Source organism: Sinohyriopsis cumingii, chromosome 11, assembly GCF_028554795.1.
Source record: "Sinohyriopsis cumingii isolate HCF-2022 chromosome 11, ASM2855479v2, whole genome shotgun sequence".
Classification (NCBI taxonomy): domain Eukaryota; kingdom Metazoa; phylum Mollusca; class Bivalvia; order Unionida; family Unionidae; genus Sinohyriopsis; species Sinohyriopsis cumingii.
The window spans coordinates 36,821,546-36,843,770 of NC_142971.1; the positions used below are offsets into that span (position 1 = coordinate 36,821,546).

The following is a 22,225-nucleotide window of genomic DNA, read 5'->3' on the forward strand; positions in this document are numbered from 1 at the left end:
ATGGTAATAATAACATAGGTTTTCAGCATATGTTTTATGATTAATTGGTCCAAATGGTACTGGTGTTTTTATGGCACTCCTACTGAATGGATGGTCATATTGATGTGGGATTGTAAAGAAAATATTTGGTAAAATATCGGATTGGTCCTAGATGAAAGTTGTGCTCATTTTCTATTCAGTAACCATCTTAGAGATTTTTTTATCGCTTAAGAATCTGAGAGATGGTTTGAACATTCAGTAGTCACAAAGAAGTGTATTGTCTGTGGGTCCTAGAGGAGTACTCTTGTTAATTAATTATAATGTCAGTTTTTAATTAGTACATGCATAATGACTTCAAAACCCACCCCAACCACCCATCCTTTCAACCACAAAATACTTCAAGCACTTCTGAGGTCTGAGAAACCCACCACCACTGTCTAGAATGTTGGTATATATGTGGTGATAGAGCTACAGAAAGCTTAACAGCTGAGTTTATAATGAGTGCAATCAGTAGCATTATGCACAATCCTCTATATATGCTGGTTACAATGAAAATGGGGGATGAGCAAAACCTGCCATTTACCTCTCAAATCTTCATGCAGATAGTAGACCTGGGATCAGTTACTTTTTAATGTAATTAATTGAATTATAATTACTTTTACCATTATTACTAGAGTCACATTTACATTTTAGAGTGGAATGAGTAATTTTTGATTACTTTTCATTCTGATTAAATGTTAAATTGCATTTATATTTCAGTTAATATATTACACTTTTTTAAGTTTGACCCATGTCCTTATTACTAAACATATTTCATATTTAAATGAAAACTTCCTCATTAATAGTTTTTGTTAATAGTTTTTGTACTTAGTATCCCACTCAGATGCTGTTTTGTTTTATATAAAATGTAAGATAATATGTTTGAAAAATACCATATGTACCTATAAGCCAATCAAACTGCAAACAGCATACTCTGATTTGTATAATGCACTGGCAGATCAGACTGTTTGTTATCTGTTCTGCTGATTATTTCTAATAAACTGCATGGACCCAGATTTGATGGCACATTATGTAATAGCCTATCTGGGTTTCAGACGAACTCCACATGCAAGCAAGTATATACACTAGGTTTTAATGAAAATGTAATATATAATCGGCAGGTTATATTGATTACATGGTATTTGTTACTGTAATGAATTGAATTATGATAATATGTATGAAAAAATGTGATTTCTGATAAATTGTGACTACTTCCAAATTGGTAATTGGTTACAGGTAGTTCCACTTACGATTATAATGACCTCACCTCCGGCAGATATTTGTTATTCCATTATCATACAATACAGAATTTTTGAAAATATAAATCTTTGTTGCACATAATCATAAATGACATGAATAAATTGTCATGATGTGAAAATGCTTATCAGTCTTTTAAAGATTTTACAGCTATAGATGAATGAAAATTGAAGGTGTTCTTTTATTCCTGGTCATAATTACTCCACTGTATTTGATATCATACCCTTTTTAAAGGGTGTTATTAAATACTCCTTCTAAAAACACTATGTTTTTACTGTGGAATATGTTATTACGTGTGACAGAAAATATGTTTGAAAATCAGAGAAGGAATAGGGTAAAAATTGCAATCAATTATAGATCACTGATCAGTAACTCTGTATGTATATTCTGTACAGGACTTTGGAGCGAGCCTTTTGGATGATTTATGTGAGATCTTGAAGAACTTGGCAACTGACTCCCACAAGTACAGAGCCAAACGGGACAGGAAACAGCAGAGGTCAAGCTTTAGAGACATTCTGCGAGCAGTACAGGTAAAAAAAAAAGAAAAGAACCTGAAGAAACTAAATTGATGAAAGGTTTTATGAGCTTACCTAAGGCCAGTGAGTTGTGACTTTCATCCATCTTACGGTGTCTGTCATACATCTATTGGATCATGGTAACTTGATGTTTCTACTTTTGATGACTGGCCAATTTCTGGCTGATGACAATATAGTGAACATGCCCGTATGTTTTGTTCATCAAAATTTGTTTGCCCAGGGGGAGCAATTTTTTTTCAGATTTGATCTGTCCATTTGTCCGTCTGTACACAGTAAATTTAGTTGTCTACCATCTAGTTACCAAACCTTTATGGATGGCTTGCATTTACAGTAAGAAAGAAGTCTATGGAGCTTGGGGTCAAAAACTTGAAGGTGAAATCACTGAGACTGAAAGAAGTGTGTGTTATTAATTTTTAACATAGGCTTTTTTAAAAATTCTGGCATATTGCTATGATGTCTGCAGTGTGACAGTTTATAGTGATGTCTTGCACTGGGGTATCATGCCACTGACATGTAGAATGATGTCCCACCCAGTCACATTATCCTGACACCAGACCATCCAGTCCTAACACTAACCACTTAATGCTTAGCACCAGGCGAGGCAGCTGCTTGTACCCGTTTATAATTCTTTGGTATGACCTGGCTGGGGTTTGAAACCTCGACCTTTCACATCTGAGGCAGATGCTCTAACCACTAGGCCAATAGAGCAGTTGACTGAAAGAAGAAAATAATTTCTGTGCAATAACAAAAGTTCTCCACCATCTTCAGTTACCAAACTGTTGTAGAGGGTTTACACTTTGTTTAAGGAAGAAGCTTACTGATTATAAGTGTCCAAAGGTAGATTGGTTTGTGCACTGCAGTTCTGTTGCATTTGGGATGAAGAGGAACGCTTTTAATGTCGAGGTCACTCAAGACAATAGTTTATGCACAATAACTTGAGTTCTCCACATCTTCACTACCAAAATTTGTGCATGACTGGCACATGGAGTAAGGAAGAACCCTGTTGATTCTGAGTATATGCATGTCAAGGTAACTGTGACTGAAAGAAGAAAAATTGTTTCTGCACAGCAACTCCAATTGTCAACATTTAACAGACATTATGGATGGTTTGCATGTGTGGTAAGGAGGAACCCATTTTATTTCAGAGTCAAAAGGCAAGGTCACTTCACTGTGATTGAAAGTTTCTGCATATTTAAGTTGTGCCCCATCTTCATTTACCAAACTTTGCGAAGAGCTTAAAGTTGGGGTAATGAAGAACGCTATTGATAATAAGTGTCCAAAGGTTAAGGTCATTGTAGGTGAAAGAAGAAAATGGTTTCTGTACAATAACTCCATTTTCCCTCCATCTACATTTACCAAACCTTTTAGCTGGATTGCACTTGGTGGTATGGATTTGGTTTGGTATTTTGGGGTTTAACACTATTTTTAGCACATGATAGATAAACTGTGTATGGTAGCCAGTATATTTGATGGCAGAAGAACTGCCAGTCCACAGAATGCTACTGGCAAATCTTTCTCAGATACCCCTGTATGTTCAGCCTGTGATCTGTAAAGATGATTGCTTCAAAGCACTTTGTCATCTTGGGTGAGGAAGAACACTATTAATTTCTGGGTCAGAAGATCAAAGGTCATGTTCTGCAAAATAACTCTAGTTGTCACCATATAAAGTTACCAAACTTTGTGGATGGTTTTTAGTATGGAAGACCCTGCTTGAGGGCCCAAATATTACGGTCATTATAACTGACAGAAGAAAAAATTGTTTTCAGCACAAAAAATCTAGTTCTTTTCTATCTGCAGTACCAAACTTTGTGTATGGCTCAATCGATTTTAAGGGCAGAAGGTCAAAGATGAAGGTTGCTGGAACTGAAAAAAAGATAAATGGTTTCTGCACAATAACTTGAGGTCTCCAAACTTTTTAGTCAGCTTTGCACTTCAAGGAAGGAAGAACTTTATTTATTTTAAGTGTCCAAAGATCAAGGAAGATCAAGGGCACTGTTTGAAAGAATGAAACGGTAACATTAGTTTTACATTACATGCTTCAACCAAACTTATTAACTTGAAATTGGGGTAAGGATGAAGGCCATTGATGTGTGGGATCGAAATCGGTGATTGAAAGAAGAAAAATCGTTTCTGCACAATAGCATTTGTTGTGTGATACAGATGTGGCCTAAACTTTGTGGATGGCTGTCACTTTAGAGTAAGGAATAAACCTATTGATTTGGGGGTAAAACTGTCAAATATCAAGAAAATTCTAACAGAAAGAAGAACTCTGTTTTTTACACAAAAGTTAAAGTTTTCTACACAGAGGCATATAATGGTACTCCTGTTTTACAGATTTCCATATTAAGAGGATGATATGATTAGAGCATATTACTACAACTTGTTCTAAATTAACTCCATTAATGTGATAGTTGGAAAAATCATCACGTCTCAGGATGTTTAAATCATCATTTCACAGAGATGTTTTCATGATATTAAAATGAGATTAATATTTCATCCTTATCTGTGAGAGGCTTAGTAAACTCGTAAAGCTCCTCTTTCATAACCACACAAGGCAAGTATGAGACTTTGGAATTGAATAACTGAAAGTTCTTAGCTTTGTTGTCATTACAATTTTTTGGCCAATCTAGGCCATTGATGGATTGATATGAGAAGGTACTAATTTTCCCCCAAAAGCTGGTACTCTATGTGACACATGATGTATTTTGTGTAAGAACTGTACGTATAATAAATATCCTTTTGATTTAGAATTGCCGTTTACTTCCAGTTTCATCCTGGTTTCTAAGGAAATTTTGCAAAATGCAAGCTATGATTGAAGTTGACATTTTGGGCAAAGTCTGTATGCCAGAGTTCTATGCATATATTAAGCCTGAAGTACATGAGAATTCTGTACTGTACTACATTCAGGCAACTGTAAGATTGTAAGTGGATGAAGCAGATGACTTTGATGTTGTGAGTAAATTATAGACTTTCATCAGCCAGGTCAAGGAAACTGTTAGGTAGATTAGGGGAGGATTGGGAAGTGGCTTGGCTGATGGAGGATACAGTAGGAGCCACTTCTGAACTTATTGTGCTTCACCAAAACTGTTAATGTTACACCAACTGACACTTTTTGGGTGATAAACTATGGGCAGGAATTTGCCAAATTAGACATCTGTTTGTAAATGTCTGATAAAAATATCAGTGCCTTCTTAATATTCATCTGTTTACTTTGAAATGGCACTTGATTATCAATTCTGATTTAATGCATTTATTCATTATGTTAATGGGTTCTTCCAGATCAGCAGGAAGAGACATGTTATGGACCTGTTTCTACCAGAGTCCCAAAATTTGTACATGGAGTTTTAAAAACTTAAATTCTTTTTCTGATGAAATCAACTGTAGTGTCCCCATCGGACCCAGATAGTAACCCTGCTGAAAGTTGACATCCAGTTTATATATATGTTACATTTCTGATTGTAGGATATGGAGGCCCCTGAAATGGCTGTACGGTTTGGTCAGGAACACCTGGAAATCTACTCCTGGATTGGGAAAATAAAATACAATGCCTTCTGCCATGCTCTTACATCAGGGATGTATCAGCATCTACAGGTACATTTTGTTTCTTCTTCACTTAACAATTTCACTTTTCCTTAACAAAGTAAAACAGCTTTGAATAGAATCATACTTTTAATCTCCACTGGTAGACGAGCTTACGTGATGGGCTGCATCTCGTATGTGTTTGCAGTATTTGGAGGAAAGTGTTGAATGCTTGGCGTACTATTTCATCCTGTAATCTAGTTGGTCCATCATGAAAATCCTGTTTTTAATAGTTTATCACATCATCTGTTATTATTACATTGCTTTAATTTTTCCTGGCTATTCCCCAATCCAAGGTGAATTCTTCCTCCAGTTATAGTCCCAGTGCATCGATTTTTTCTGCTTTTCTCTCTTTTTAATAAACCTTTATAAGTATTCTTTTCCTCGTGTAATTTTTTTGTGGCACCATGCAATCCTACATTGCAGGTGTGCCATAACACCTACAATCAATCAAAATGGTAAAATTCTTGGCAGCAAAGTTGAACAACAAGCTACCACTTGATTTCTCTACAGTTTCAGACTAGAGTACTAGGGTGGTGAATGCCTTCCAAGTGTTTAGAACAATCACTGAAATTATTCAGAGTTGGAGCTTATCGTACAGTGGCCCCCAACAGTCATGGCCACAATGGCTGAAACAATCAACCTATGTCACATGTCAATACAATTCAGAATGTAGCATACTTCAATGTTGTTACTTTAATGTACTGTGGCTGAAAATTGTTTGAAAATTGACTTTTGGTAAATTTAAATGATTTAAGCACACAGCTAACCAAAATGGCTGCTGACGTGTGCTACAAAAGTCAGCCTGAATCGTTCTAAAGTGCACTATCTTTATCAGTTATTTTAAAGGGGAAATTAATTTTGCCAGACTAAACTATACCAGCTTCTGAATGGACAGTGAATGAATTATAAAATAGGTAAAAAGTATTAAAAAATGTTATCGTTTTGGGGGGTGCAATTTACCTTTGAAGTGGGAATTGAAAATTGCCAGGCATAGCTAGAAGTTTTTCTTATTGGTGCATCTCTGAAGTAGGGCCTAGCCGTATACATAATAACCCAAATTACACCCATCAGTCACACACCAAAGTAAAAGAAATGTTTTGTAACATTACCTAGGATATACATGGTCTTTTTTTAAATTACCAATGTAACCAGTGAGGTAAACCTGGGAATTTCTTTTAACCCTATGCAAAATAAAAAATTTAGAGTGTTACCATGACATCCATTTTTAAATCTTGTTATTGCTGTTCCATCTGAATGGATAATCATATCAGCATGGAGGTTTCACTAAAAGACTTCTTAAGATGTCTAGTTAGTATGAAATATCTAAGTTTAGCATAAGCCACCACAGCAACCATCTTGAAAATCTTGTTATTGCTATTCATCCTGACCAGATGGTTTTATCAACATGAGGTTTTCGTGAAAAGACTTCTTATGGTCCAAAATTAACATGGTGCTGATATGTCTGATATGGCCACCATGCCAGCCATGCTCACATTCAATATGGCCACCACAGTGTCCATGTCAAAAATCTTATTGCTGCTTCTTCACAGATGGTCCTATCAACTTGTGGTTTCACAAAAACACCTGTCAAGATCAGTCACTTAAACTCAGTAACAAAGGGAGCTGCAGCAGCCAACGACACGGAGCCTATCGTTTATTGATGTACATGTGTATGTTCTCTTCTTTAAAACACCATCCATAAAGTTACATTATCGGTACTTTTGAAGACCTTGTCATTAAGATGGTGGCTTTAGTGTGGTTAAATTCAAGTTAGATCCCTGTTGATTTTGATCATGTAAAACCAAGCACGTCACCAGCTGCCCCTTGTATACAGATTGCAGTGTCAACAGTTTTGTGTTTAGAGTGAAGACGCTAACTAAATTTGGGAAAAAAATGGAATTGCTCCTTTGTTTGAACCAGCCTCATCTACGGACCAACATCACTAGACTTTACAATAAATACAGACTACAGAGGATAATTAAAATCATGTTTTCACCACTGGTATACTTAAAATCACACTGAAGAGTCCAATTGTTGCTGAATGGATAATTGCATTTGAGGTGAAAATGTGGGTAAATCTTCCCTAACTACCTGTGACTTTGAGAATGATAAGACCCGATGAAGGCACTTCCACTTCGAAGTTAATTTTTTTTGTGCTCAGAGTCTCCTGGCATTTTTTATAATTAAAAAAAACTTGCTTTCGTGGGTACCATGAATGTTGAAAACAGCCCATTCTTAATTGAATAATTTCATGATTATTTACCTGACCAGAGTTTGATCAGATCCTTTGTCTGAAAATGTGATAGATTTAGTAGTCAGCTGTAATTAGTGTATATAAATAGTGTTTCATTAATGATTGTACTTCAGGCATTAGTTCTAGTATTTCAGTCATGTTCATCATTGTGAATAACCATGCATGGATAAATTGATATGCTTTTGTGAGGTTTAAATTTATTGATGACATTTTCACTTGAATGAAGAATCAAATAAGTATTAAATCAGATTTTCATTCACTAGTATCATATACTGTTCTTTCATTTTCAGTAATTATAGTGTTTGAATGACTTAGGTTTTTTTCTCTGTCCTTGCTTTACTCAGAACATATTACCAATTTAAGTATGCAATGGCAGCCAAAATTTCAACTTAGAAATTCAGTGTGGATTTTATAACCAATAGATAGATTTTTCAAAGAAATAAAAGAACAAAAAAAGATGTCTACCCCATCTGGTTCAAAAGTTGAGGGTAAAAATATTCTTAATAAAATGCAGCGATTTTCCACAAATTTGTCAAAATTGCATAAATGGCCAAATTAAGTAGTTGATATTATTGAAACTAACTGAAGTTTAGGTCTGGAACTTTCCAGATCTCTTATTTTCTATACACTGACTGTTCAGTTTTTTGGGAAATGAATTCTCTGAAATAACAATGTAGCAGACCCCCAAAATTAAAGATCTTCACTAAACTGGTCAGCGGTAAATACAGCCACAAATACAGGCAAAATATTTAAAAAATCTATATCTTGGCCATTTATTTATCAATTTTTAAAATATCAAGTGTATTGTGTTCAGATTGTTGTAATCTATCTAATGATTCTTTATTCTGAGGATTTAAAACATTTTTTTTTAGCATCTCCCCATCCCCTGGGCAGAATTCGCATAAAATCTGTACTGTGCAGAAGAGCAAAACCAATAACAATATTTTATTGAAATGTAAAAAGCATTTTATATCAAATTCAATACCAAAATTATCATGTCTGTTTGGAAAATCCCCATTCAACATTGCCTAATATCAAAGCTTCAGTTCTAACATCATAAAACAAAGACAGCAGGAAAACCTTTTTGAAGAATGTTAGCTAATTTTCTAACTTTGCTTCTGCTGCAGCTCTCAGTGCATGATGTATCTCCTTTTGCAAATTTGTATGCCTAAAATCATCTTGACATAAGGCTGAGCAAATCGTTTCAAAAAGTTATTGAATTTGATCAGAAGTGACAGAAAATTTACTTTTAAGCTGATTGAGCTAGATCAAAAACATGTAGGTGATGACATCTTGCTCTTGGTGCTCAAGGGCTGTTTATCTCCCTTTGCCCTTTCTAATCAACCACCTAGGCATACAGTGGAAGTCTTCATTCTCTGTAAAAGTGCAAAACAGCACAGTTAATAATTTATAAGACCTGTATCAGTGAAAGAATTGGGAAACTGATTTATTTTTTTCTTCCAGTTTGAAACTTAAGATGTATTGTTAAAATATTTATCAAAATTTTAAGTTATTTTTGTATATTCTAGATCTTCAGGTCATATAATTTTAGATGTTTTAACTTTGTGAACACATTTTGTTTTCTTTTGTTTTACGTTAAAAAAATGTTTTTATATATTTATACATAATACCAAATCATGACACTTAAATATTTTGATTGGGAGGATGTAAATGTGTTTTTTATTATTTAAATAGCCAAGAAACAGACAGAGATTAATTACTATTTGTGTATGATAACAGTGTACAAGTGTTGATTTCCCAGAGAGACCAACTAAAAATAACAATGAAACATCGACCAAGAAATATTTTTATGAAAACAACAGAAAGAAGAGATACGTCGTAAGAGAAACCAACTTCTGGTTTATAAACATCCAATAACTGTAAAGGAAATGAGCAAAAATACAAGTACTGCACAAAATATTTATGCACAGAATGATTAATCATTCATTCATTTTACTAATTCATCGAGACAATATAGGTAGTAATTTTTTATTAAGATTAAATCACTCTCACAGTCTCGGAATGCAGGACATGCTAACATGGGGTAATTTTGAACTTCTTGTTGCAGTATACACACACAATTTATCGAAGAGTATCTTATTTAATCCATTAAAATATATTTTAAAAAATGCATACAAAATATTCATAAATGTTTGGAAAAGCACAACAAAACAATACTACCAATGTGCTGTTGCAATATCTCACACATAAAACCAAAATCTGGATCACTTGTCGATGTGAAGTCAGCCATTTGGAATCGCCTCACAGTGCATGACTTGAGAGATTTGAATATGACCTTGTGGTCATTAAATTCAGCAAAAATTAGGCTTTCCAGTGCACATAGGTATCATATATTCATTTTTAAAAATGGCAGAGAAATTTTGCCAGAAAAATGAACTTATTTTTCTAAAGCTTGCCAAAAAAAATAATTTAAATATATATTTTTCAAACTTATATGAAAATAAAGGCTGTTCTCTGCTCTACAACGTGGTGCTATTTTTAGGTGTTGACCCAGTGGCTTTGGAGTTTGAATGGAATTTCCCTAGAGAATTCTGTATCTCTTACTTTCACTGTGACCACTCTGATGGCCTAGTGGTTATAGCATGCACCTCAAATGCAGGAGGTCATGGGTTCGATCCCAGGCCGAGTCATACCAAAGATTTACAAAAAATGGTACTAACAGCTGCCTCGCTTGGCGCTCAGCATTAAGAGGTCAATGTTAGGACTGGTCGGCCCAGTGTCAGGATAATGTGACTGGGTGGGACATCATGCAACATGTCTGTGGCATGATGCCCCAGTGCTAGACATCACTATTAACTGCCACACTGCAGATATTGTAGTGATATGACTGAACATTTTTTAAAGGTATGTTAAAAATCCAAATCACACACACACACACTTTCACTGTGAAGCTCTTCTGCTGACTGAATCGTGCCCAACAGTGAAACTGTCTTTTTTAGATGCAAATTACTGTTCATTCACTTATTTTCATCAACAAACCAAACAAACAGTTAAAAAGAGCAAGAAATGAACTTTATTTCAGCATAAATTGTAATGTTGGTCATGCATCTACAATGACGATATGTCTGGTAGAAAATGATCGTTTTTATGGAGCTCTGTTAAAAGTGCTACACGTCTTAAGGGACCCTGCCAGTACCTAATTTAAGGCAGTAAGTGGAAATTACAGATTCAGGATATCATACAGATACACATTGATTGGCATAAAATGCTTTAACATTCTTTTTCTTTTTTCAAAACGGTCAAAATAAAACAAAAACCTGAAAAAGCTAATACTTGATTACCAAATTCTATAAATGACATTGCTTTATAAAATAGCTTCATTGATCTCTAGCAATGAAACATGGTTTTAAAAAAAGGTGCAGGCTTTTTAATGTTTTTGTTGGGTATTTAAATTCATGGTTCAGAGCAACAATGAAGGTCATGAAAATTAGTACCCCACAGAAATGAGTGATTACTAGAGTAAATGTTTGAGAGGATCTTATCATCTGTAATTTTCCTATTCCAGAAGAATCCTTTAGTCCGTGACGTGTTTGAACTGGGAGAACCCATCATAGTTGGAAGTAATCCAGCCCAAAAGCAGTCCAAATGGGAGAGGGTATGTAGTTGTGTATTCAGTGAAATCTGCAGTAGATCACCTCAAGGCATGTGTCCATCTGCCTGTCACCAATAACCCGAGTTGTCCTGCACCAACGGCTAACACATCTTAAAGAAGAACTATATTGATATCAGGGTCAAAAGGTCCAAGCTGAAGGTCACAAACTGAAAGAAAAATGGTTTCTGCATAGTAACTGAAGTTGTCCACCATCTACAGTTAATAAACTTGCAGATGGCTTGCAATTTGGTCAAGGAGTAAATGTGTCAGTTACAGGTCTTTCCAATGCTAGTTTGCCAGGTTGGGAGGCAAACTTGCTACTAGACTTTGTGACTGTCATTGGTTAAGTGGACACTCCAAGAGAATGCTCTATACATTAGTTTTCTATGAATTAAGGCCATTATCATCCGTCATCTATCAGGTCTACAGTCTTTGGGTCTGACTGATGCTTGACTATTCAATGATGAGGCGGTATAACAAACTATGTACCTTCGTCTCTTCATTCCCAGGCTCAGAAGCATCCGATATCAGTGCCCTTGCAATCAGCTGTGAGGGACTATTCTTGACTTATGCAATTGCTCCATTGGTTCTAATACTGAAATTAATCCAGAAAGTGAGGGTTGGGGCTGACAGTATGACAGATCCTGTATCAACAATCTGTTCGATTTGGCTTCAAACATACCCAGGAAACTTGCAGCAACCACATGCAGCCAAGGTTTCCATTATTCCATCTGTGTCCAGAAAAACTCCTCCTTCGCACTTGTCTCTTGTCTGGGATGCCCTGCATGAAATGGAGTAAAACACTTAGATTGGAGAGAGAATTGCAATAGATAGATGACCCTCCACTTTGATGGCATACAAGGGGAGCACATTTTCAGAGATTAGTGTCACCCTAATAATGTCGCACCACTCTCAGCAGCAAGGACCTTTCTTTCTGATTTGTTACCAAAATGAAACCTCTCCTGAGTGATTATTTTGCTCAACTTGTCCAAGTTAGAGCACTTTTGAGCCTTACTGTTATCGTACAAAGCTTGCTTCCAGGTAGCTTCAGCTTTCAGGTGAGTGCACTGCATGCACTATCCATGGCTCAGAACTACGTGCAGTTCTGTTCCAACGTCCATTTTGTACTAATCATGCAGCATGATTTTGTTTCTAAAAAGAGGTTTTAAAAAAACCATTATAAATATTTCTCCTTTGTCTTCATTGATCATCTAGAGAGAGAAAGCTACAGCACTTGATAGATATCCTCATATGCTCTCTGAGTTACATTGAGAATGTGTGCAGTTACCATGATAGGTTCTTCCAAATGTGTGTCAGATGTATAATGTGTCATTCATAGTACTCTTGTTGGACTTTGTTTTATTTCTTAAGGCCAGATTTTAAAAAATGTGTGCTTCTGGTTTCATTGCATAAAAAAAATATAGGTTGTCTGTGCAGATTTTGTTTGGTTGTGGTGGACAGCTTTAAATGAGGCATAAACTGGAAAATAAGCATTGTTCTCATCATGAATGGTAGTTGCATGTCTTTGTTTACTTTTTCTTCTCCCAACATTTTTGAGAGAAAAAAATTCCATGTTTTTGTTTTTTTTAAAAGAATGTAGGGTTGACAGGAAAATTAGGGTTGGTTGGGTAACCACAACAACACATACTTTTTATTTGGCCTAAAAAAGTAAAACCAGATGAAAGTTCTGTCTTCTAAGATAATGGAACACAGTTTCATTTGTTTTTCATAGTATATAAAATGTATGATATTTGTAGAATGAGCTCAAAAGTGTAATATGTCATTATATTTGTTAGGTTTTTTTCTCCCCATAATAAACTTTGTGTGTATTTTTATTCTGTCTGCTTGAGATTCATACACGCATGTGTACATATATTTGCATGATTTATAGCTATATGTTGTCTGTCTGTTTGCATAAGCATGCATGAATGTTTGTGAATGTGTATTTGAACCATTTACTGCTATAAGTTTTATGTCTGTGTGGGCATATATGCATACAGTAGTCCCCCTCTTGAACGTGCCCCCCCCCCCCAACCAGCGGCCACCCACTCCCTTACGGCCAGAATCCGTTGGCACCAACGAGTTTGTGTTCAAAAGTACCCCTTATGAAAGGCCACCCAGCTAACGCGACCAGCAGCCAACATATTAATGCAATAATATAAAATTTACCCCTCACAAGCAGTCACATTTTATTTGAATATGTATCCAGAACCAGTATTTTAGTCATAACGTGTGTTAAGTAATCCGATTTCTGTTTCCGGATGTCAGGTTTTCGTATCTGAAAGAAGTGTTGAGTAAAGTACATGTACCACTAAGGTTAATAGTATATCATTTACGCCTCACGAGAAGCCAAATTTATTCCATAAAAACCAAGAAAGACTCAAATTTTAATCCATACAAAATGGTAAGTACCTGTAATCCAATTAGCCTTACTGCTGTGTTATCACAAGATGTCCGGCTTAGTCACTCTTGATAATTGTTAAAATTACAATTATTGAACAATAGTAACAGCTGAGAAGTAGCAGTATCGATGTACAATACACAAGTCAGCAGGAAAATGGTTTGATAGTTTTTATGGCTTCCTTAGTAAGATGTTGAGCTTGTTCACTTTGATAATTAGTGGCTATTTCTACTGACAATAATTGTCAAAATTACAAATCCTAAAGGCCACGAGGTCAAATCTGCATGATGTTAATGGTACATATCGAAGCCGTTTTGGCTTCTCTAACTTAGTGTAAATAAATGTATAAAAACAATAGGGTGCCAGACTGTGACTAACGAATCACAACAAGATCGCTTCCTTTAAAAGCACACGGCAATTTGTTTAGATGCATACAAAATTGTTTTATCAGTATTGTAGTTGGCAGCATGAATAACTAACTGCAAAAAGATCAACATGTCATCAAGGAAAAGAAAAACTCTTAGTTTAGAAGAGAAAGTGAAAGTAATTCAACTGACGGGGGGTGAGGATCCTTGCAGAAAACTAATGGCGGAAAGACTCGGATAAACAATATCATGAAAGATAATGAAACAATTCTGCAGAAGTGGGAAGGTGAAATGGACGGAGAAAGGAGAAAGATTGTTTAAGCCAGGAGACGTTTGTATCCTGATTTGAATGACAAGAAAAAGCAACAATTTTGTCATTTGAATTGGGATATGACGACTTTACCACAAGTAATGGATGGTTGCACAGATTTCAAGTGCGACACAATATTAAGTGTTCTGTCCTTAGTGGAGAATCAGCTGATGTTAATAATGAAGTTGTCGAAGATGGGAACAAAAGACTAAACGATATATGCAGGGGATATGACAGCAAGGATATTTTTAATTGTGACGAGACTGGTTTGTTTTTTAGACTGTTACCAACAAAGTGACAGATGATGTGATCTGTAACATAATTATAAAGACAGTTTTAAAACTGTATCAATGGTTATTCATAGCATTCTTTTGAAAATGATGAAACAGTTTGTTTTACATTTATTTTGCAACATGCATGTGATTTTTTAATGAAAATATTAAATGTTTTAGAATTAAATGTACATGTGACTTTCTTATGTATTTACTATTCGCATTTGTCATCACCCTCTAGAAAGGCCACCCTCATTATAAGGCCACTTCCCTGCTGCATTAGGGGTGGCCTTATAAGAGGGGGACTACTGTATATTTATATGCTTTACTGGTAAAAACCTCAAACCATTAAATACAAATTTGGTTGAAGCAAAGATGGCCACATCTGTCAGAGTGGGGTACGTGAATAAGTGAGAGTGGCTTTGAGACAAAAATCAGTTTTCAGTAATTGAAATATTCAGTATATTTTAAAGAAATACTTTATTAAACAGATTTTTTTTTTTTTAATTACTTTCTCTAAGCTGTTTGATTTCTCTTTCAGACTATGTATAATGCTGCAGTTTTCAAGGCACGCACAAAAGCCCGATCCAGATGTCGTGACAAGAGGTCTGTGACTGCCAATGGTGGAGACTGAAGAAAACAAAACTCTTGCTGAAGGATCTAAAAGATGTTACATCTTTTGGGATTTTTCAGAAACCAAATTCTATATTTTGTTCCCAAGTTTTATGCAAGTAATTGTTCTCATTAGTTATTGCATCTCTGGTTTTAATGAGAACATGAATAGACTGCTTTCAAATTCTTATTCTGTGATTGTATATTTAGATGTAGGAACATATGACTTTGTTTTGAAAAAAATGTTACTTTGAATGGATTGTCTGTGAATGGAAATCACATAAGCATACATGTTCTTTTTTTAATTCTTTTTTTTTTTGTTGTCTCCAGATAACCTCTAATTGCTGAATTTTGTCATTTACATACCCTTCATTTTACTGATATGTAACTCATGGGAGGGTTTGTTGTATTTATTTTTAATATGAGATTTATTAAATTATTTCAGGGCAGATGTACATTTTATAATGTTGGTGTCATTGCAGATTAAAACTCCACTGATGGGTATGCTAGACTTTACCCATTTTTTTACCTTCATTTCCAAGTCTTGAATTAAATTTATTCTTGAGTTTTTCAAAACTTCTAAAACTTAAATCTAATCTGTGACTACCTCAAAGATACAAAATATTTTAATAGTATCATATGAAAATGCTTATTAAAGAAAAATGTAGCACAGAAGGACTCCTGCACTGGAGTTCCATTGACTCTCAGAACAAGAACATTACTCTTAACTGTTAGTAAAGCTCACCTGATGTAAATCAGCAATTACAAATACAACAGCGAATGTTGATTGAATAGTAGAATGAACTTCAGATAATTACAGAGGACTGTTGTGACCTAACTGCACCAGGTTCAAGTCTTACATCCACAATAATTACTCATTTCTGACTCGTACATGAGAGGCTTCTAGTCTTATATCTACAGTAATTACTCAGTTCTGACTCGTTTCATATTTAGAATAAAATAATACGGCCTCTTATTCCAAAAAGTGGGTCTTGTGTTTACAATAATATGGACATAAACACATTACAGGATTTTTTTTCAGTTGACTCATAATTACATTAGTGGATTTATATGTTTAGAGCAAGTACCCAGCTGCATGACCCAGATCTTCTGGTGCATTATGTGGTAGCAAATTGGGGTTCTTGATGTACACTGCAATTCTTACGTGATCAGATTGGTTTCAACTGTATTTGAGCATCAGAATTCACTTGAGCCCATCCTTTTTTATATGCTGAAAATCTTATGCTGATGATGGGTTAAAACTTGCTTAAGTCTAGTGGTGCGCAATATTGACTTACCATGTTACAAACTGGGCAATATAAATATTGCAGTGTTAATTCATTTTATTCATATAGCGCAATACTTACAAGACATTTGCGAAGTGTTCTTATGAAACTTATTTTGTTAAATTATTGTTATTGGCATTTCTAATTGACACAAGCCTAATTTAAACAGTTTCCATTAGTTTATTGGTAATGAATAAGCACTTTGTTGATGGTGACCACTGACCTTGGCTTTAAGCTACAAGGTAGGAATAATGGAGAGCATAGCTGAGTATGATCATAGAGGACAGTGCATGCTATTGCAGTGTGTACGAGAATCCTATTTTTAAAAAAAAATCATAAAGTCAGTAACCTCAGGCTCCATTGTATGGCTTTGTAAAAATTTCTTAAATAGTACAGTCGGCATTGTGGACTCGAGCAAAACAAATGGAAAGATCCATGAGATAATTGCAGTATGCTAGGGTTAAGTTTTCTGGTTGGACTACAAATGACTTGCATTGCATGAAGTCTGATTTGTCCAGTCAGCAGTTTTAAGGCAGTTCAGTATCTTAATATCTTTTTTAGCTATCATTTTAAATATTTTGTTAGTGTTTACAATCATAATTTATTTTAACAAAATAAGAACTATCTGTTGTTTCTTAAATCCAAATATTGCATATAATTTTCAATTCACTAACAACTAGCAGGCTGCGGTGCAGTCAGAAAAAAGTGGCACATGCACAATTGTGCGAACGCTACTGTAATTAAACTCAACAACAACAACCCACCAGATTTACTTTGAAAAGATAGAGCTCTAATGTCACACTGATTCAGAATGCTGTTGCAGTCAGCATTTTGCAAGTTCTGACCAAGATAACATAAAGAATATGGAAATAGGGCCAGTCTGTGACATGTTACACAATGAAAATGGAATTAAAGCCCAATCTCTATAAGACATTCATACCAGAAAGAATATGGAACTAGGGCCCAATCTCTATAAGACATACACACCACAAAGAATATGGAACTAGGGCCCAGTCTCTGCATGATCTGTGCAATGTAACTGATGGAAGATTTCCTCTCTTGTAACCAATTTTTACCTTGCTTACTCTTCCCTCAATAACTTGAAGTTGATTAATTGTGCTTTATTATTTGTTTCCTGGCATGTTTAATACTATTTGCATTGGATCTGTTGCTTTTTGGCACATGTTTTTTTAAGTTGCTTTAGCATAAATGAATTCAGTATTTATTTATGCATCCGTTGCCATAATAATAATCTTTGAAATGAAATATAAATTAAATTCTGAGGAATATTGTCTTCAATCAATGTATCTATTTAATTGCTTGTGTTAAATTTTCATAATTCCCAAAGTGTAATGAACTTCAGTGGTTAGCATGCCAAACTCACAGCTGTCTTGGTGTGTCCTTGGACAAAGCACTTTCTTTGCTTCTGTTGCCTTGGTACTCTATCCTAGTTTCATTGCTGCACCATAAAAGAAACCAAACCAAAGTGCTAGTCCACAGGAGATTCATATGATGAAGTGATGGCTTTTTCCTGTTGTTTTTTGTAAACAAGTTTTGTTAGTGTCTTTCCGACTTTAATGCCATTTTTCAGCATTCAATTGGCCATTATATTTGATGGAAGAAGAACATAGACCAAATAAGCAGGTACAAAGTTAATATTTAAAATTGTGTTTTACCTCGTAGTTTTGAACAAGGAGGTTTCTCCAAAATTCAGTAATGAATTTTCCATACATTGTATAACACAATTTGTGATATAAGAATCACTCTTATACATCAAGATGTTTAACATTCCTTTGATGGTGTATATAACAGCTCAGTGACAAGGACTAAGGTGTGCTTTATTATAATTACTGTATTTGATGAGTGACCCGGTACTGTCATTGAAAACATGAACCAAACAGTTGAAACTTAACACCAGTTGCATAGTACATCTTGATCAAGTATGTCAAAATGAAACATTAACTTTACTTAGGTCATTAAACATAAGTACACCATTTTAGACTCAACATTTAATAATAATGTGTACATTGAGCACATTTAATAAAATTAATTTGTTTTTACTTAGTCTGTTTTCACATTTGTGTAGCTTGTCTAGAGTGTTGTAACTTCAGTTCGTCATAGCTAGAATTTGTTTTTTCCCACCGCAGGTTGCTTTTTAATGATGCAATGGTTGCAGTAAAACCTGTCTAGAGAGACCACCCCTTTTTGACAATAAAAGTAGTCTCTTGAGATTGGTGGTCTTTCATCAGATATCATGCCTGTATAACATAGTTGATATGTGCATCAAAAGGTTTCTTTCATCACTGGTGGTCTAATAAAACTCTGGTCCTTCCAGTCAGGTTTTACTTTACAACAGGGTGGGCAAAATATAGATTATTGGGTGTGGCTTTAAAAATCACTTATCGGGCCATGCCCTTAATTAAGTTGCCCATGGCTTTTCAACAACCATTCTAGATGTAGGCAATGAATGACTATAGACTGACCTTGCCCACATTGCATTCAAAATGTACACCTGTTTTACACTCATTACTATAGATTATTTCAATCTGATATTTAGTCTTTTAGTTTTGGGGAGAAATGTCAGGAATTTTTTTATATAACTAGAACCCAAACAAAATATATTTAGTATGTGTCTGAATATTTATTACTATTTATTCATGAGAGTACATATGATCTGGACATATATATATACATGTGTCGCAAATTTTTGTGGGTATCTATTTTCGTGGACTTTGTTATTACCCTCAACCACAAATTTAAAGACCCAATGTAAAATGTGCCACTTGATAAAAGAAGTTCCCTTACACACACACCGTTTTTACAGTGCCATTCCTAGAGTTCAGTACAGATATTTGATAAAATGAGCATGATTTCTCTGATCTGGTATCAAATACAAATTTTTCCATGTGTGTATTTTATTTGATCATCAGTGTTCATATATCTTACTTTATCTAGTAACTGCAAATTTCCGCTCACTGCCTTAAACCAGTATGTTGTAAGAAACATAAGGATAAAGAAAAGTGAAAAAGAATAAGGTTTTCAAATGCTGTTTTTACCGAAAATGAAAGAAGGAATAACAAAATTATGCTATAAATGAAAATTTTATTTAATACTTATTAACATCAATTCCTGATTCAAGTGAAACGGTTGAAAAAATTTAATTCTCTTGAAAGCACGTCATTTTATCCTTGCATGATTAATCCCCGTGAAGAACATGACTGTCCAATACTTGACCTATTGCTTGAAGCATAATTACTAATGAGCATTGTAATTACACTAAATACTAATGAATGTTGTAATTGCACTAATTACTACAGATTATTTAAGCTCACTCTTCAGTGTTTTGGACAAAACCACAGAATTGTTGTAATGATTGAAGTGACCATTGTTTTTTGTCACCATAGTTTTTTTTCTTTATTCTTTATTTTTAGTATTTTTCAGGATCATTGCCTACAAATTATATAGACTTTGACAGGAAAAACCATGAGCATCCGGGTTTTTTTAAAAACAAAACCACGAAAATTGAGACCCACTAAAATAAATTATACTACATTGTATATATATTGTAGATGTGCACGTTTGAATGTTTCAGTTGACTTTTGAATACTTGTACATAAGAATTTAGAAGCTGAGATATACTTGAAGTTCTGTTAAATGAAAATTATTGCTAAATGCACAACAGCTCCAAGAGAAATAAAAAAGGTTTCAGTAATGTTTTTCTTATAATTTATTTCATTTCTTTATATTTCCTTCTGTTCACTATACAGATTGACCACACAACCAAGCATGGCTGCCATCAATCTCTTCTCACAAAATAGCCACTCCAAACCTTTAAAACAATTCTCGATCCTGTGTATTTGATTTGGTTTGGCAGGATCCCGTCAAGACACCAACATAGACTTCACTGATGCAATATTCCAGTCTTTATAATGTCAACATTCTTGCCCAATTTCCATTAAATTTTCAGTGAACTTTAATAGAACCATGTTTTTCACTACTATTTTGTTTTTTAAACTGAAAAACGCTGATGTTTAGTTGAATAGTTTAGTTAATTTATTAGGTGGAACATAGTTCTTTCACCTTTTAAATTTTTTTTTTACAACTTTTCTTTTTTCCTGAGAAACCAGTTGGGAAGGTTGATGGTTCGTGAAGAAGGTAGAATTGACCATTGTTCTGATCACAGGTAAACTTGCACTTTGAGAACTCTAAACTAAAATAATACATCTCTATTGAGTGTAAGTTTTGTTAATGAAATAATGAGCACCTGTAGTTTTGATTGGTTTATACGGTCATGATGTGGCTTACAAATTGTATTTTCTGCAAATCATTCAGAAATTGAAGTATTTAGATTGACACAACATGAAACCTACTGATTGCTTGTCATTCAGATATATATATATATATATATATATATGGGGGGGAAACGTTACAGAGCAGATATTTGGCCCCAAAAATATGGAATTATTTTATCTTTTAATTTAGTGACAAGGTTAAATTTTAATTTTAACAGAAGGAAAAAATGTAATATCTATTAATATAGGGTACTTGATGTAGATCTTGACTTTTAATCAGATTAAATGCCACTGAAACTCGTACAAGTATTCCTAGAACCATCCAGAATTGTTAAGAGATGATGCTGAAATCTATTTTAATCATTTGTAGCTCAAATGTTCATTGACAAGATTATGAGATGGCCTGTTTGTCATCCATGTGATGTTTGCAAAATTATTTTTGCTACACCTCATAATTTTCATGGACAATTGCAATGAAAGTTTACACACACATTCATCCTATGGTCTGGTTGATCCTAAACGAGCATAGTGCTATTCAGACGTTCAGTATGACCGCCAATATGGCCATCTTGAAAACCTTGTAATTACACGCGAATGAACGGTCATATTGAAATGGGATTTTCAGTGGAAGACCTCTTAGAGTGTCTAGTTGGTCTCGATCTGGAAAATCTTGTCGCTACTTGGAAGATTTTGTGCCAGAAGGCTATTTTATTATATGCTCATTGTTTTCTCCATTAACTTTACATTGTCAGAATCGTGCAATATTACCCGATACTGAACTCGCGTACAAATACACATATTGCATTCACGTGCATAAAGGAACTACTTTGTATTGTAAACAAATCATTGGACCAGCCGCCAGCACTTTTAATTTATAAACAAAGCATGTACACTCGTGTAGTAGGCGCTTTACGTTGTGGTTGTTTAAATTTGTTTCTGAATGAAGTAAAGCAGATGTTTGGTGGACTGCCACATACCAGCTGTTTGGGCACATTCCGCGTTAACGTTTTTGATACAATATTTCGGATTTAGGCTAGGTATACAGCAGACGCAATATAAGGTCCTTACAAATAACATACAAGTGACAAGGCATATACTGTCTTCTTTAGCTGGTGATAAGAATGGCAAAAAATATACCGAAGTTTTACATCCTGAATTTTCTCAAAATGTATTTTCGTAGTTCTCTGCAAATCCGAATTACATGAGCCATGTCATATGTTCTCAATCTTGATTACACATTTCGAAATTGTACTGTAATTTCGTATATAAATGCAATTACATTCCTCCTTACTGCACTCAAAATGAAATAAGCATTAAATTCCATTGCGTCTTTTTGATAATTGCAACTGAAAGACTTCATATTTTCCCCACATTATGATTTCAAACATTCAGTGACAGAAACGGAAACACTTTTGCAGATGTCGACA

General features: G+C 34.6%; 1 protein-coding gene across 3 annotated transcripts in view; it reads left to right on the plus strand.

The window, feature by feature from the left end:
* The window catches only part of LOC149787924 (interferon-related developmental regulator 1-like), a 52,168-nt gene extending 31,950 nt beyond the window's left edge, over positions 1-20,218 (plus strand). For all 3 annotated transcript variants that reach the window (XM_089974176.1, XM_089974175.1, XM_089974177.1), the window contains 4 exons: positions 1,671-1,805; positions 5,274-5,402; positions 11,174-11,263; positions 15,150-20,218. In XM_089974176.1, coding sequence (XP_089830302.1) covers positions 1,671-1,805; positions 5,274-5,402; positions 11,174-11,263; positions 15,150-15,242 — 447 coding nt within the window. In that variant the 3' untranslated portion in view covers positions 15,243-20,218. The remainder of the gene's footprint in view (positions 1-1,670; positions 1,806-5,273; positions 5,403-11,173; positions 11,264-15,149) is intronic.
* Positions 20,219-22,225: the final 2,007 nt, after the last annotated feature.